This window comes from Passer montanus, unplaced genomic scaffold (assembly GCF_014805655.1).
Source record: "Passer montanus isolate IOZ18808 unplaced genomic scaffold, ASM1480565v1 scaffold7, whole genome shotgun sequence".
Lineage (NCBI taxonomy): Eukaryota > Metazoa > Chordata > Aves > Passeriformes > Passeridae > Passer > Passer montanus.
Genome location: NW_024372147.1, coordinates 2,060,675 through 2,075,560, shown reverse-complemented (window position 1 = coordinate 2,075,560; position 14,886 = coordinate 2,060,675). Strand labels below are relative to the sequence as shown.

Here is a 14,886-nt window from a genome sequence, read left to right as displayed (position 1 = left end):
ACTCTCATTGTCTGCATTCTTGGAAATGGCTTTCTTGTCGATCCTGTTCAGCAATGGATTCAGCATAGCCAAGGCTATGTTTACAAGGCACCAGAAATGAAAGCACCACACATCATGTGCCACAGTGTCCCACAGCACTGTGACTCCAGACAGTGAAGTTCCCTTTCCATAAATCCTGTTTTTTCACTCTCTTTTGGCCTCCACCCTGAAGGTGGGTTTTGAAGGGGTGCATCCAGACATGTGGTTTTTGAAGTGTTTTATGTTGTTAGTTGGTCTGCTGCAGTAACATTTGAATGATTTAATTCCTGGTCTGGGTTGTTTGTAGTATTATAGCACTTGAATGAATGAGAAGTACTGGTTAGCTGTGGCTTGACTAGTTACAAAGCAACTGGATCTCCAATAATTTACAAATAAGGTTTCTCTGATTTAAGTGAATCAATGGTGTAACTCACAAAATGAAATTTTATGTTGGCTTTCATATTGTACTGTATGTCAAAATTTGCAATTATGCTGTCAGTAACTCCTTACAAGCAATATCCTAGGAGCACATGATGCCAATGTGAAGGTAGACAGAAACTCTCCAAATAATGTATTAGATTTTGCATTAGATACACGCTGTCTGGAACACTGGAGTTATGGATTTTAATTACAGCACTGCCTTCCCACTCTGACTAGGCAGTAAGATAAACTGTATGCTGCTATATGCTGTAGACTTCATTTTACTTAGTAGCAGCACTCTTATTTAGAAGATATGGAAAGCCCACCAGCAAAACAAAACCTGGAGTAACAGAAGAAAATTTTATTAAGTTTCATTGTTATTCCTTTAACCCATATTACTGCACCAAAATCTTGCCAGGAAGACAGAAACAAAATTCAGTATCAAAACATATACCTAATGTGTTTTTGTTAATAGGAACTGCAGCTGAAGCATTTCTTCAGATTTTCCTAGAAGTATCTCTTCATCTATGAAAAATACATTATTTGTAGGGTTTTTAAAGGCATTTGAATGCTAAGATTTTCTATTTTGAAGTCATCTGCAAGAAAGGGTTTTAGAGATTGAAAGCACTGAACACTAGCCACAAGTAGAAAGACAGAGTTCAGTGCTGCTTCCATCCCATGTGCTTAGCTTTGGGGGATATTCTTCCAGTCCTGTTCCAAGGTGGAGAAAGGACTGGTGAGTGAAGTTGCTCAGATGGAGCAAGAGGCAGGTTTTATACTACATCCTCTATGGCAATGGTTGAAGAAGTAAGAAATCCTGAAGCCTTCTCTTTTCTATTACAGTGTATAGTTAAATGTACAGGATACTGTCCACATCACAAGACAAAAGTTACACAACATGTTCTGCCTGGTTAGGAGACTTTCCTCATTTAAACAAACTGTGTAGAAAAACAAAAATAATGTGTGTGGAGCTTTGGGATTGCACATGGTAGGATCAACAAAATAAGGTTTCACGTTATACATGCAAAAATACCTGCTGGCTTAAAGTACAACCACTACACTCTGCAAATTATTTCATCATCATGGCAGCTGTCAGCCTGACCCACACTAAAATGCTTTTAGTGCCAAATCTCTCCACTGTGTAGCTGGAATACCATGAGCATACCAAATCAAATTAGTAAATAAGAAATGAGGTGGGGGTTGGCCTATGACTTCTAACTTTTGTCAAAACATCACATGCAGATATTCTGTTGATTCCAAGTAATCTTTTACACTGGTCAAAAAGACAAAGTTCAGATCATCTTCTAACAGAAAGTTTATTTTGGAGTTAGTGGTTCAGAGAGTGTTTTCAGAGCTCATAAGTCCACTATTTGCCCCCTTTTTTTTTCTTCTTCTTTTTTTTTTTTGTAAAATCTGTGAATGTTTTTTATAGGTACTGGATTTTTTGGTATATATAAGAAATTAACTTACTTACAGACTCTTCAACTAATCTTTCCATAAATATTGCAGTCAACAGCATAGCAAAAAGAGAAATAAAACCTGGATAAAGGCATACAATTGGATTGTATGAAAGCTTCACCCTTTATTTTTTTGTTAATACTGTGATCCCACTGAAACATAAGAACCCAAATGATTACATGGAATGATTAGGCTATATAAATAATAACCATTTTGAGGAGGTGGGAAGAAATCAGATTGTGTAAAAAATGTGTGATGATTGTCTATAAGCCTTACGTGTACTGAGAACTTCTCAGTACAAGAGGTTGGAATAATATAGGAAGGCCAAAAAAATAAACACCCCAATTTGACAGATGTGGGAGATTTGCCCTCTAATATAAAGAGCTCTTGGGCATTATTCATACTTGCACTGGTGCATGGGCCAGTCCTGAGCCTTAAAGGTGACACCTTTTCTAATTGATATGAAATGTTAGTTGCTTGGATGGCGCCAGCTGAAACTGGAGCCAATGACCTTTCACCAAAGGGCACAATGCAGCTTCTGAGGAGGGCAGTGGGTAAAAGTGCTGTGGGGGTTGACAGCAGACCCTGTTAGAGATCCACCTTCCAGCTCTGCACTGACAGACTGGGAGAGCTCCGGATATGGAGGGGGGGATATTGAAGGAGGCTGCTAAGTAGTTCTCCCCACTGGTGGCCAGCCAGAGATACTGTTCAAATGTGGGCTTACATATTACTGATTAGAAGACAAACCCATCTCACAATGGGTAAAATGGTAAGTTTGAAATGTCAGCCTGCAGGCAAAACCAAACCACTGAGTACTGACCTAGCAAACACAGACAGTATTGACTTTCCTCCTATAACCTTTACATGCTGTCAGTAGGATGTATTAAAAATAGATGTATGCAGTCCAGGATTCCTGTAAAGACTGAGGGCAGATTACAGACAAGGAATTACAGTAAGCAGGCAAAAATCGCTGCTGTGGATTCTGTCTGCTGCGTCATGATAACAGACCACAGAGGCACTGTAGCCCAAATTGACTGTTGCCAGCACTCTCACAGTCTTTTAAGCACTCAGGTTCCTGAAAGTTGTCTCCACTAGCACAGCCTCATCAGAACTGACCTTTTCAGCAGAAGCTAGGCCATTCAGTCCCTGACAGAAGCACCTTGCCCCCTTCAGTTTGGAGAACAGATGCATATATACAACTGTCTAAGGTTTACCCGCATGCCTCCAAATGCCCCAGTATGACCTGTCAGAATGAGGGTCCTCAGGTTTTTATTGGTCTGAGTCCTCACAGAGTATGCCCTTGCACCCTGGATTTCAGCTTCCCCATACTTCTCTCTTGTTTTACAAGAAGAACCATGCTCAGTTAGGCTATCTGCACTGATACAGGCAGGTTTGTAACTCATGGCACCCCTAGACAGGCCCTCCCAGACCACAAACTGAGTCAACACTTGGTGGCAGCTTACCCACAGCAGCAACCATGTGATCCTTACTTTGAGTTTGGTGAAGGTAAGTGGGCAGTGAGAAATATCAAAGATTTGCTGATTTTAATTGATTCAAAAACTGCATCCACATAGTGCTGGACAGCCTATTTAGCTCCCAAGCACTAGTGTGCTCTTCCCAGCAGCATGCTCTGAATGAGCATATTAAATGTCAGTATGCTTTGGGGGGATCTTTGCACCTCCCTCCTGCTTGCACAGCAGAATTCTTTTCCATGGTAATCCCCAATCCCAAAAAACCACAACATCTGGTGGAGGTTGCTAGCAATACACAAGTTCAGGTTTTCATCAAGTAAGCAGGTTAATTTTTGGCAAAGATAGCCAGCTTTAATGGGATAAAGAATATATGTAGACAGCTCATACATACACAGCAGAATCTGTGTATGTATGAGCTGTCTACATATACTCTTTATCCCATTAAAACCCCTCCACACTAACATGCCATTTTCCATCCTTGTGTAACCGGATCTGATAGAGTGGCAACCAGGAATATTAACATCATATGTTAGAATTAACATACACTACTGCCCATGCTTCACAAACATTAGTTCTCCATCAGGGTAAACCCAGACCGAAGTACAGGGAGCAACTTCTGCAGTGTAGACACTGGTCTAGGAAAGGTCACTCACTGTAAGAGGCTGCTGAGTCTTCTTCCCAGGACTTTTAAAAGAGGAGAGAGTTAAATGTATTCTGATAGTCTGTAACTTGTCTGAGAAAGGTGAGATTCTTCCCCCTAGATATTGAATGCAACACAGTATTTGCTTGCAGCACATGTGGATCTTCTGTAACCACAAATGACAAATGAAAAAGAAAACATATTTTTCGATTGCTTTAATTTTTAAGCTTCCTTTAATGCAATCTTTTAATGCCTTTCATTGCACAATGCAGTTGCACAAGATTTCACTTTAAAAAATCTTATGAAAATATGGCTCATTTGCTCTTTTGCTACAGAAGTCAGACAGCTCAATCTCACAGAACTGCAGCGTATTCTTTGGTTCAGCTGTAAGACATTTTTTTTTATCCCCTGTGCACAGTGAATTCAGCAAGCTTTGTTTACTTAGCTGAATGTTTCTTGACTATCTCAAGGTACTCCTTCACATCATCAGGAGACCCCAAGACAACAGGCACTCTTTGGTGGATATCCTCAGGCACTATATCTAGTACAGCTTGTTGACCAGTTGTAGCTATGCCCCCAGCCTTCTCAATAACAAAAGCCATAGGATTGCACTCGTAGAGCAGTCTCAGCTAGAAGACAAAAGTCAAAATTGCAGAAGTCAGGCCAGGCAATGCCAAAAAACATGACATGTAAATATATTTGGCATATGATTTTAAACCAATCAATATTCTAAGTACTCTTTATTTCATATAAACATTGACGCAACAATGAAATTGTGTGGATTTTTCTTTTAAAAACACAGTGAATGCTGGATTTTCCCCAATCTGAGCACTTTCTCAATAGCCCATGTTGGCATTGTGCTATCTACAGAGAGATAAAGCTTGCATGTTAAGACACAACTGTTAATGAGGCAGAACCACACAGATCTGTACGAAAATAAAGAAAAACATGAGCTCTGAGCTTGCCACTAGGTTTCTCTAATGAATAACTGTATCTTATCTGCAACCTGAGCCAATATTTTACAGAGAATTACAAAACAGATCAAAGGTCTTTGCTGAATAAACAGCCCCCTTGTCAGCCTGTAAGTGCGTGATCTTCTCTGATTGACCATTGTCCTGGCAGATGCAGCCAGGCACAGTTCCTCCAGATGAAGTCCTGTTACCATGCACAAGATGCAGATGGTTTTCTCTTCTCCCACCCAGTGGGTCAGCTACAGCTAGGCTTCTTGCCAACTAGCTTGTGCTAGAAATCTCGGGGTAATGCAGATTCTTTGCTTTGTAATGCTCTACTCGACTGGGACCAGAACCACCAGTTTGGGCTGCTATGGTGCAGAGGAGCCTGTTTGAGCAGCCCACCCTGGTATGTTCCACAAGTAGGATATCCTTGCAGACAAAGAGAAGTCACAGCAGTTGAAACAGGTGAGTAGCAGCCCTAGAATAGCTGTCTGACAACAGGCTGCTGTCACTTGTGACAGCGTGCAAGGGATGGCCATACCCCCCCACATAAGAAATACCAGCTACCAAGCTACAAAACACTGGCTCTGTAATCAAAACATTGATCTTGATAGTGAAATGCCTACATAATGCAATATTTTCTATAACTGGGCTTATTCAGGCTTACCTTTCCTTTGGGACTTTTGGAGTTAGCAGGATACAGAAAGATTCCTCCATACACCAGCGTGCGATGCACGTCTGCCACCATAGATCCTACGTACCTCCCACCATACGGTGAACTGCCATCCTACAGAAAAGCATTCCAATAAAAGTAACTGTACAGCACACCAGATCAACCTCTCCCACACTCCCCTTTACCAGTCCTAACATCTTTCAACTCCATATTGTGCTTGACTGATAACACTCAAAGTAGTTTTGCAGAGTATGTTTGTATCGTCTTCATTTTCCAACTAGGAAAATGCAAGGAAAAGGAGTGACAGAAGACTTCAGCACAGATGAGCAGTAGTGCCAAAACAGAAAATGTATCCCAATTCTCCACTGGCTCTAACACTTGGAAAACACTGTATTTCCAGCAGCAAAAACTCAGGTGCTAGGAACTGATATTGGGGCCTTGTCTTTTCTAGCAGAAAAAGAATCAAAGAGCTAAAGAAGTGATCTTTCCTACTTCCAACCATTTTTGCCAGCTTCTGCAATTTGTTTTAATAAGAAAAAGTTAATAGTTGACTTCTGATGTTACTTCCTTATTCTACTCCCTGTTGTTTATGGAGATATTTTAATATCTACATAAACAACAGCTTAAGCCTGTTTTATGAAATGAATTTCATAAAATTATGAATTATGAAAACATCAATCTTCTTTCAAAGCAAGATCAGGAAGTCAGGAAGGGACACCAACACTTGACAATAGCACGTGTTCACATGTCATTGCCAGTGTAATAACTTCAGTGATGAAATGTGCAAGGCATGAGAACCTTTTATGGGCACTCCTGGGAGCTTTGGGCCTCCTGACACCAGGAAGTTGCACAAACACAAAGCGGGCCTTGAAACTACGCTAGATTTTCAAGAGAGAGGCACTCCCAAGACACAGCTTGTGTTACACTGAGCAATGACCCACTGCCATCTCCACACTGCTCTCCAGCTACTCAGAAGTTGCAGCGAGGAAGCAGCAATGCAACATATTTTGATCAAATTTCTTCATCACCAGACAAGATATCCTCTCTACTTGATTACCAAATGCTCAGTTTTGCCTCCAGCACCATTACTCAGGTCCTCATTCAGGAAAAAAATATTAGAAAAAAGATTCAAAAAAAAAGAAAAAAAGGAAGATAGTAAAAAAATGCAAAAGAGGTGCAGTGCATTGGAGAATACCGAAATATTTGGTTATATCAACTGCTGCTTGCCTTAGCAATCATACATCAAGTTACATTTTAAATAGACAGGAAAGGAAAACAAGCTCTGAACAGTTCATAAGAGAATGACTGATTGATCATAAAGCTGGAAATTGTGAATGGTGTTTGTCATCAGAGAATTTCTCTGAAACAGGATCTTTTACCTCAGGGAATTTCTTCTTTTTAAGATACTCTGTGATGGCAGGATCAAAATATTTAGCATAGCCTTCATTCAGACTGTAGATATTTCCCTTCTTTTTGATTTTCACATCTCTTTCCACCAAAATAAATTCTCCAATTGCCTAACAATAAGAAAGAAAAAGTATTTGTTAACATTAATTGCCCACTTATTTGCAAACCAAGGCAAAATCCAATAACATACACAATTTAATAAAAACTTACTACCACTGTAAATTTTTAAAATATTTCAGTACCTACAAAAAAAGTAGTCTTTGCAGTCTACATGCAAGGTATTTTGTTTCTACATAAAACACAGACAGAGCATGAATCTGTCATCATGCAAGCTTCCTCATACTGCCATTCCAAGCATTCTCTATATTCTATGCCCAAAAAATGCTATTTGTAAATTTGCTTATGTCTCCATTATTTTGCTAACCTTTGAACAATAGAAGTTTCAGAACTCTAGGGAGTTTAGAAACTGAGAGTGCTGGCTGAACCAATGCATAAACATCTTCAAAGAGCTGCAGCTACTCCAGCTCTTTTTTGCTTGGGCTAACTGGAAGTGTGTGACCAAGGGTTGGTCTGTTTAGTTTTCTCTAAAGTAAATTTCCAAGTTAGTCCTAACAGTAAAAAAAATAACATGCATACATGCTCAAAGTTAAATCTGTTACTTGAATGAAGTAAAAAATACATGCATTTATTTAAGCTGCTACTAAAGAGAGAGTACCATATTTCCTGCAGCTTGATCACTGCACGCTATAAAAATTTAAGACTGGCAGGTGGCACCCTGACTGATCACAAAGAAACAGGCCTCTAAAACAAACTACTTTCTGCTATGATCAACATGACTTTTGTTTTAAAACTCATGGCGAATGCATGCTAGAACATCACATCACCCATTCACATCACTTACTCTTTTACACATCATGGTGGGATCTCAAAGGTTAAATATTTATGCTCCTCTGGTTTACTAAGGTCCTAGCATTAAGGAAAAGACAAACAAGACTTAAAGGGTAGTTTGTACTGCAGAAAACTGCTCATTTTAAATATCACATGATTGCATATGCTGCGTATTTGGTCTGCTGACTCGGCTGCCTTCCTGTTGTTCAGTCACACATGGCACCACTGCATCAGGCAGCTGGAATGCAAGTCTCTCAACATTCTTGCTGGTGGGTTATAAATACAAGTATATTTGTATTTCATTCCTTCATGCTACCTTGAACACCGCTCCTTTGGTTGATTTTCCTGGGGACAAACAGCTCTTATAGACAGTACCTGGCAATCCCTAATACAGAAACAAAGAAACAGAAGATATTCTTACTGGATCCAGCATGAAACAGTTGACACCTCCAGCAGAAGTTGCCAGTACCAGCATGGTAGCACTCCCATAGAGTGCATAACCAGCTGCCACAAGATTACGTCCAGGCTGTAAAGCATCTTTCCCAGAAGGTTCATTAGGGGACACCTAGAACAAGAAAGAGTGCAGTCAATTTTATTTCATTTCTACTGCTGGTACATGACAGAACTCTGGGACAGGGACAGTCTTCTGCTCCATATCCATGCCATGTGATGGCACAAATGTTTCCATGATCCTCAACTAAGATTCCTACTGGATGCACTAATACAAATAATACATAGGATACAAACACATTGATCTAGAAATGCACTTCTAACTAAGCCTAGCAGGAATGCAGGAAGCAGGAAAGGATTAAGGAGATAATAAAGAGCTATGCCCCTCCTTATAGGTGTTGATGAACACAGCTCAGAGGAAAACTCAGAGGCACAGTTGAAAAGAAATGAAACATAACTCACAGAGTTCAAAGCTGATCAAAAGTACTTGGAATTTTTTTGTTTTCTTTTGCTTCACACAAAAATGAATTTGAAAATAGCTGCTTTGGGATATATGACAACATACAAAAGATGATTAAAATGGACAGTTGGGTGCGTTTTATCTAATTTGCTTTTTCCCCCATGTTGTGACCTGTAAGTCTGGTATTTCAGCCTCCTTCAGACAGTGTTTCTGCCTTTCAGAGTGAATTAGATACTTCAAATGCAAATGACATGTTTCAGCACTGATTTGTTTTTGAAGCCTGTCCTCAGGCCAACAGAACTATTAGTACAGAGAACAAGAAGACCTGAAAGCTCATTCCCAAGTAGATGACAACCACGTGGTATTTTGCCTCAACACAAATATTCACGAAACCCAAGACCTGATCTTTTCCAAGGGGTAATTTCATTAGCTGGCTAATTAAATACCAGCTAGACTTCCATGTACACATACATTCTTCTTCTAAGAGACTAATTCAAATCCTGACTAATGCAAATTCAAATCCATGTGTCTGTGAAATACTAGACTTAACTTAAAGCTGGCCCTGAGTCTCTTTCACAAACAAGTTTAGTTAGATTTTATTGTCTTCCCATGCAATTTTATTTCGTCAAAAGCTACAGAACAGTAGTGTTTTCCTATTCTACATGAAAGAATTTTACCTTTCTATAAATTGCAAAGATGGTCCCAATGGAAACGAGACAGTCAATGTTTGATGAACCATCTAGAGGGTCTATGCAGACTATGTATTTGCCCTAAAAAACACAAAAAAGAGAACTAGATTAGTGACAGTTTTTATCCACTTCCTCCAAATAAAAACATTTCAGTAGGCAAATTTTCTCAGAGTCTTACACAGCAATATAAGCTAAAACACCTTTATTGATTATGAAGGAACCAAATTCAAATGTCACCAATTCTTTGGCCCAGTTTTCAACCCTTTATTAATTACAACTGTGATTTGTGCCAAACCAGAAGCTGAGAAATCTTTGAAGAACATAGCAGATGATAACACAGGAAAAGTGAAGTTTTCTCATATACTTTTTAATATGAGAAAAAAAAAGAGGAATACTTTTATTGGTTTAGTTTCATCTGTGTAATTGAAGTCAATCCTCTCATATCCACCATCTAGGCTAGGCTGCACTTTCTCTTTGGTTACAACATGTCTTTCTGAATAGTAAGGAGAAAAAACAAAATGAAGATCAGCCTTTTTCATGTAGAGCTAAAAACTATATTCTACCTCTACCTATAGAGGTATTAAAAAGCTCTTAAATGGCTGCCATGCCTAAATGATAAATTTTCCTTTAGCTCTACTGTGAAATTGTCAGGTGCTACCTTAGCCAGACCGATCTTACCCTGGGTTTTGGGGAATCAAAGAGAAATCTCTACCTTATTGCTGGATTAAGGAATCCAGTACATATAGGAAACTGACAGTACAGGAGAAAAGCTGAATTAAATGTACCTTTCAAATATTTTGTTCCCCCATAATTTTATTCATAGTTGTCTTATTAATAGTGTGTAACAACAGTATTTATTTGTTTTTCATTTGATTTTATCCTGCATGTCAGAAACTTAAGATCAGCAATGCTCTACTCTGCAAGTAGGAATTCCTGGTATGCATTGATAAATAGTGCATTGGCTCACATTTAATTTAGAAAAGCATTAATATGCAGACTCCCTCAGTGATCTTTGAGAATATTTGTTCAGATCTAAGGAAATCCAATGCCTAGAAAATCAATTTTGAAGATTTCTCAACAGGAAGGGAAGAAGCGCTTAAACAAAGCAAACCTCATAATACTTCATAAATTATGTTTTTGCTGTTTGTTTTTACTACATTTTTACATTATCAGACCAAAATATTAGCTGGGAAATAGGAACTATCCCACAACAAGCACATGCAGGCTTGTGAATATAAAGAATAATAAATGTAAAAAATGCTTTTGTTTCATTGTTGCTAAGTCTTTCATAGGCTTCAAGGAGAATTTTCATGAATTAAAGACCTCAAGATTTGACCTGCAGAGAACAGCTCATCAGTGTCCCACTCAAAAAACAACACTTCAAAAGGGCTTAACTGACTCAGAGCATAGTTCTAGAGATCAGATGGGGATGAATGAAATGTTTTCCCCACAATAAGAAAAAGGTGGGAGAAAAAGAAGGCGGGGAGGAACAACTCATAAAAAACAAATAAAACCAACAAACATTAGTCTGGAGAGCAGAAATGACAGCAAGAACAAATGTTGACTAACACTCTCTCCACCCATCACCTCCACCTTCATTTGCCTGCTTAGGAAAGTACTTGTTTCCTGAAACTTTTAGTTCAGTTTTAGTTCTTTAGATGCGGAGTAGTACACCTGTACAGGCTGATCTGAAATCAAGCAGGGAGAACTTTTAACGTTACTAACCTGTTTTTCAGTTTCCACTATCACAGCATCTTTGTTTTCTTCGGACACGATAACACATGTACTGAAGGATGACTTGAGCATGTTAATCACTAGGTCATTGGAAAGAATATCCAGCTTTTTTACTTGATCTCCAGTCACATTGGTAGACCCAGCAATTCCATAGCTAGAGCAATTGCAAGAGAGAGCATTTCATGAGAATGAAGCACTGCATCTTCTAAAGGGTTCTGTTTCTTACACCTGTAAAACCTCCTGTAAACATACTGGACTTTCAAATGACATGGCAGCTCTCTAAACTTGTTTTATATTTACTGGCCAGTGAATTCTTGCTGAGACATGTTAGCATTAGCCATGTTTGCATACCCAGAAGTTGCTGAGAAATACAAAATGAGGAATTGCATTTCAATCGTTTGTAAACTATAGTTAAACACAGCCAGACCAGGCTGTGAAGGCTGAGTTACAACTGTGCTTTTTAATGAGCTCTTAAGACCTCTCCATTATTCCTGAATTCTAGGCTCTGCATACCCTAAAAGCTAGGAATTCATTTGAATATTTTATGTTTTAAAAGCATATGAATATACACTTTAAAAATATGAATATATATGTGAATCTGACCACACTAGTTATGCTATATCCTCTGTATGTAATATACTCCTGACTAGCATTATGAAGTGCAAATTGCAGCAGAAAAAGTCTGTTCACAGATAAATCAACCTATTAATGATTTAATGCTTTCAGTTTTGATTTGAAGTAGTAAATGTCTCCTTGGGAAAAGAACTGAGAAATACAGATAAGAAATGCAAATAAAATGCTGTAACTAATCAGAATCAAACCATCTGGCATACGGAAATATCAGGAGACCTTATGACAGGTGATTCTGTAAGCACACAAAACAGAGAAAGGGGAAATTATGCTCTTAGTAGGGGAAAACAATAGCCAGCTTGGCACACATTCAGATGACTCTTAGGCCTTTCAGCTGCAGTTCATTGATTAGGCTGAACACTGGTATTTCAGGTTTTATGTAATAACACCAAACACATTACTTTAGCAATGCATTTCCTCAGTTTTCTGCATGAGACAAAGACCTGGCATAAATCTCTGTCTTTCCCTATCTTCTACAGTGACTTGAATATTTTGCTGTAACTGTGAAAGCGCTTTTAGAAAAAAAGTATTTGGAACACCATGCTTAGGAGTGGAGGCACAGCAGCAGAACAGCTTCTGCACCTCATCCTTTGCGGACTCCTGGGAGGAGAAGATATCATGGAGCCTGCAGCTGGGAAGGGTCTGCATGTCTTCCACAGCTGCTCTGCACCTCCCATGGTGAGCAGCACTAAGCACACAGCTGAGTCTGAGGATGGTCCAAAGAAATGGATTGCAATGATCCCTGCTTGTTCACATTCACTGACAGCAAAGCAAAATCTCACCACAGCTTATAAAATGCAGTTCCACAGCAGGAGATGTACTGTTCAAGGAGGCTTATGAGTCCAAAGCCTGCTACCCCAGCACTGATGGAGAGTAAAACCCACTGTTCAGGGGATCATAAGGCAAGCCTATGGACACAGATTCCAAACCTGTGGGCAGCTGCCAACAGACACACATATAAGACACTAAAGGAATAGGGCCCTAAGCTTACAAATCAGACTACAGCTGGGACACCTTGGTCTCTATTGATAGATACAGGAGGCATATGAAAGGGCTAGCACATCACAATTAAAAATTACCTCAGTTACCTGAAGTCGAAACAGAAACATAGCTCAAACATACATAAAGTGGAGGATTTTTGCCTTTTTTTCTTAATATATTATCCTCTTGTAGAGGCAAATTAGTTTTCCCTTTACAACATTTTCCATTAAGCAATGAAGTCGCCAGTGTTATTCTAAAGCCTTGACCAGCCCACAACTGAGCATATGAAGAATATGTAAAATACTTAGGAGGATTAGTTACCTACAAGTAGTTTCAGGTATTTTATATTTCAAGACTTCCAGATTCCTTCTGACCCATCTCCAGAACAACATCCTTCTGACTGGCTTGCTACAGACACTACCGTTCCTAACCAGTGCACTTTCTAAAAGCCTTAGATATCCAAAGTTTCATAAAGAAAGTCTAGTTGCTATGATGCACTATGAAAAAAACCCAAAACGAATTTGATTTGACACCTCAAAGGATAAAATGATGCTTTGACATTAAGCGATATGCAATGAGCAATAACTCAGCCTTATTTTGCTAGGCTTTATCTCTCAGAATATTTGGTCTTATGGCTCCAGGCACCCACACTTGCTGAAGTATTAACATTCTATTATCAGCAGATATTTCCCAAAGACTAGGGAAATGTTGAATTTACACTGTTGAAAAGTCATAGGACCTGTGTCACTCGAAAAAAAATCAAGAAACCAAGATAGAGGAGTTACCTCCAGCTCTGTGCGAGAGGATGGGTTGATGCAACCCTACTCACAGGCTTTTCTGGTGAAAGAAATACCCACTCCCATCCCCATCCCGATACCCACCACCCCGGAGGCAGCAGGATGCCCTGGACCCGCGGGGATGCGGAAAGGCGCATCCCGGGACTCACAGGTTGGCAATGCCCGCTTTGCGGACAGCGGTGGAGATGGCTTTGATGGCCGTGCAGAGGGAGTTGAGGAGCTGCGTGAACTCCCCGGTGCCCTTGGCCCGCCTGCCCTCCTCCATCACGAAGCGGGTCATGGTGATGACATTGGTGTCGAAGGTGGAGCGGTCCGTCATGGTGCCGGCGCTGCGAGTGCGGCCGCGGCCGCCAGCACCGGCACTTGCTTCGGCGGGGCGGGCCGGGGCGGGGCTGCCAGCGAGCACAGCGATCCCACCCCTCCCTCCCACCGACATCCTGAAATATCCGCCGCGGGGAATCCCCGCCGCACCCTTTTTTTTTTTTCTTTCTTTCTTTCTTTTATTTTATTTTTTTTTTAACCAAATCTTGTCTCATACGTCGCGCGGGGAGAAGCGACGGAAGGATGCTTTGGGGCACTCGTTCTGGGAACGGCACGGAGCCGATCGAGACACGGGTGCTGGTAGCTCTGTTCTTGTTGTCTCAGTGGTCGCACTTCAGTGCTAACGGTCCTGAAATTGTGCCCCAAAATTCAGAAGTCAGCTTGGTTTCACTACTTGATTGCAACACTCTGTGTCTGTGATTGTAGATTATAGCGAACTGCACACAACCTACAGAGCAAGGTCAGTATCTTCTGCTGCACAGGAATGCTCTCATCCTGACTCTTCAGTACAGGAAAACCACATATTCAGTAACCGATTCCATCAAGTATTAACTTACTCACTTTACAGAGGTTAAGACACCATAAAAAAGCTGCCAGGAAAAAGCCCCTGCAGCTGAACCCAATGAGACTTTTATAACAAACTCTCCAAACCTCATCAATAGGAAGACATAGACTGACTCCCACTTCAAAAGCTAGACGTTAAAGCACCTCATACAAATACTGCTGCAAGGGAATCTAGACCCTCCTGAATCTCATTTCTTTTGGTTCTAGCCTTTCTGATTTTGCAGCAAAATCAAGCAATATATTTTGGTGCTTATGTTTGATCAGAAAAATCCAAGCACTAGTAAAGGAAACCAGGTTTGTCCAACACCTGACCCTAGATAGACCCTTTCAC

The 14,886-nt window shown here is 40.1% G+C and overlaps 1 protein-coding gene across 1 annotated transcript; it reads right to left on the bottom strand.

The window, feature by feature from the left end:
• Positions 1–4,208: 4,208 nt before the first annotated feature.
• On the bottom strand, positions 4,209–14,028 carry FBP1 (fructose-bisphosphatase 1). Its single transcript, XM_039730016.1, has 7 exons — positions 13,820–14,028; positions 11,254–11,416; positions 9,517–9,609; positions 8,351–8,494; positions 7,014–7,151; positions 5,629–5,748; positions 4,209–4,637 (listed from the first exon to the last, which is right to left on the bottom strand). Exons 1-7 carry the CDS (start codon positions 13,987–13,989, stop codon positions 4,446–4,448), a joined length of 1,020 nt encoding a protein of 339 aa, XP_039585950.1. The 5' UTR covers positions 13,990–14,028; the 3' UTR covers positions 4,209–4,445.
• Between the last annotated feature and the right edge of the window lie 858 nt (positions 14,029–14,886).

Bases quoted from the DNA above. Each gene is read 5' to 3' on its own strand.
- FBP1 (XM_039730016.1), bottom strand. From the start codon at position 13,989: ATGACGGACCGCTCCACCTTCGACACCAATGTCATCACCATGACCCGC. The intron at 11,417-13,819 runs GTGAGTCCCGGG...CAATTGCTCTAG, and splicing joins AAAGCGGGCATTGCCAACCT to CTATGGAATTGCTGGGTCTA. The intron at 5,749-7,013 runs GTAAAAGATCCT...GCTTTTCTGTAG, and splicing joins AAAAGAAGAAATTCCCTGAG to GATGGCAGTTCACCGTATGG.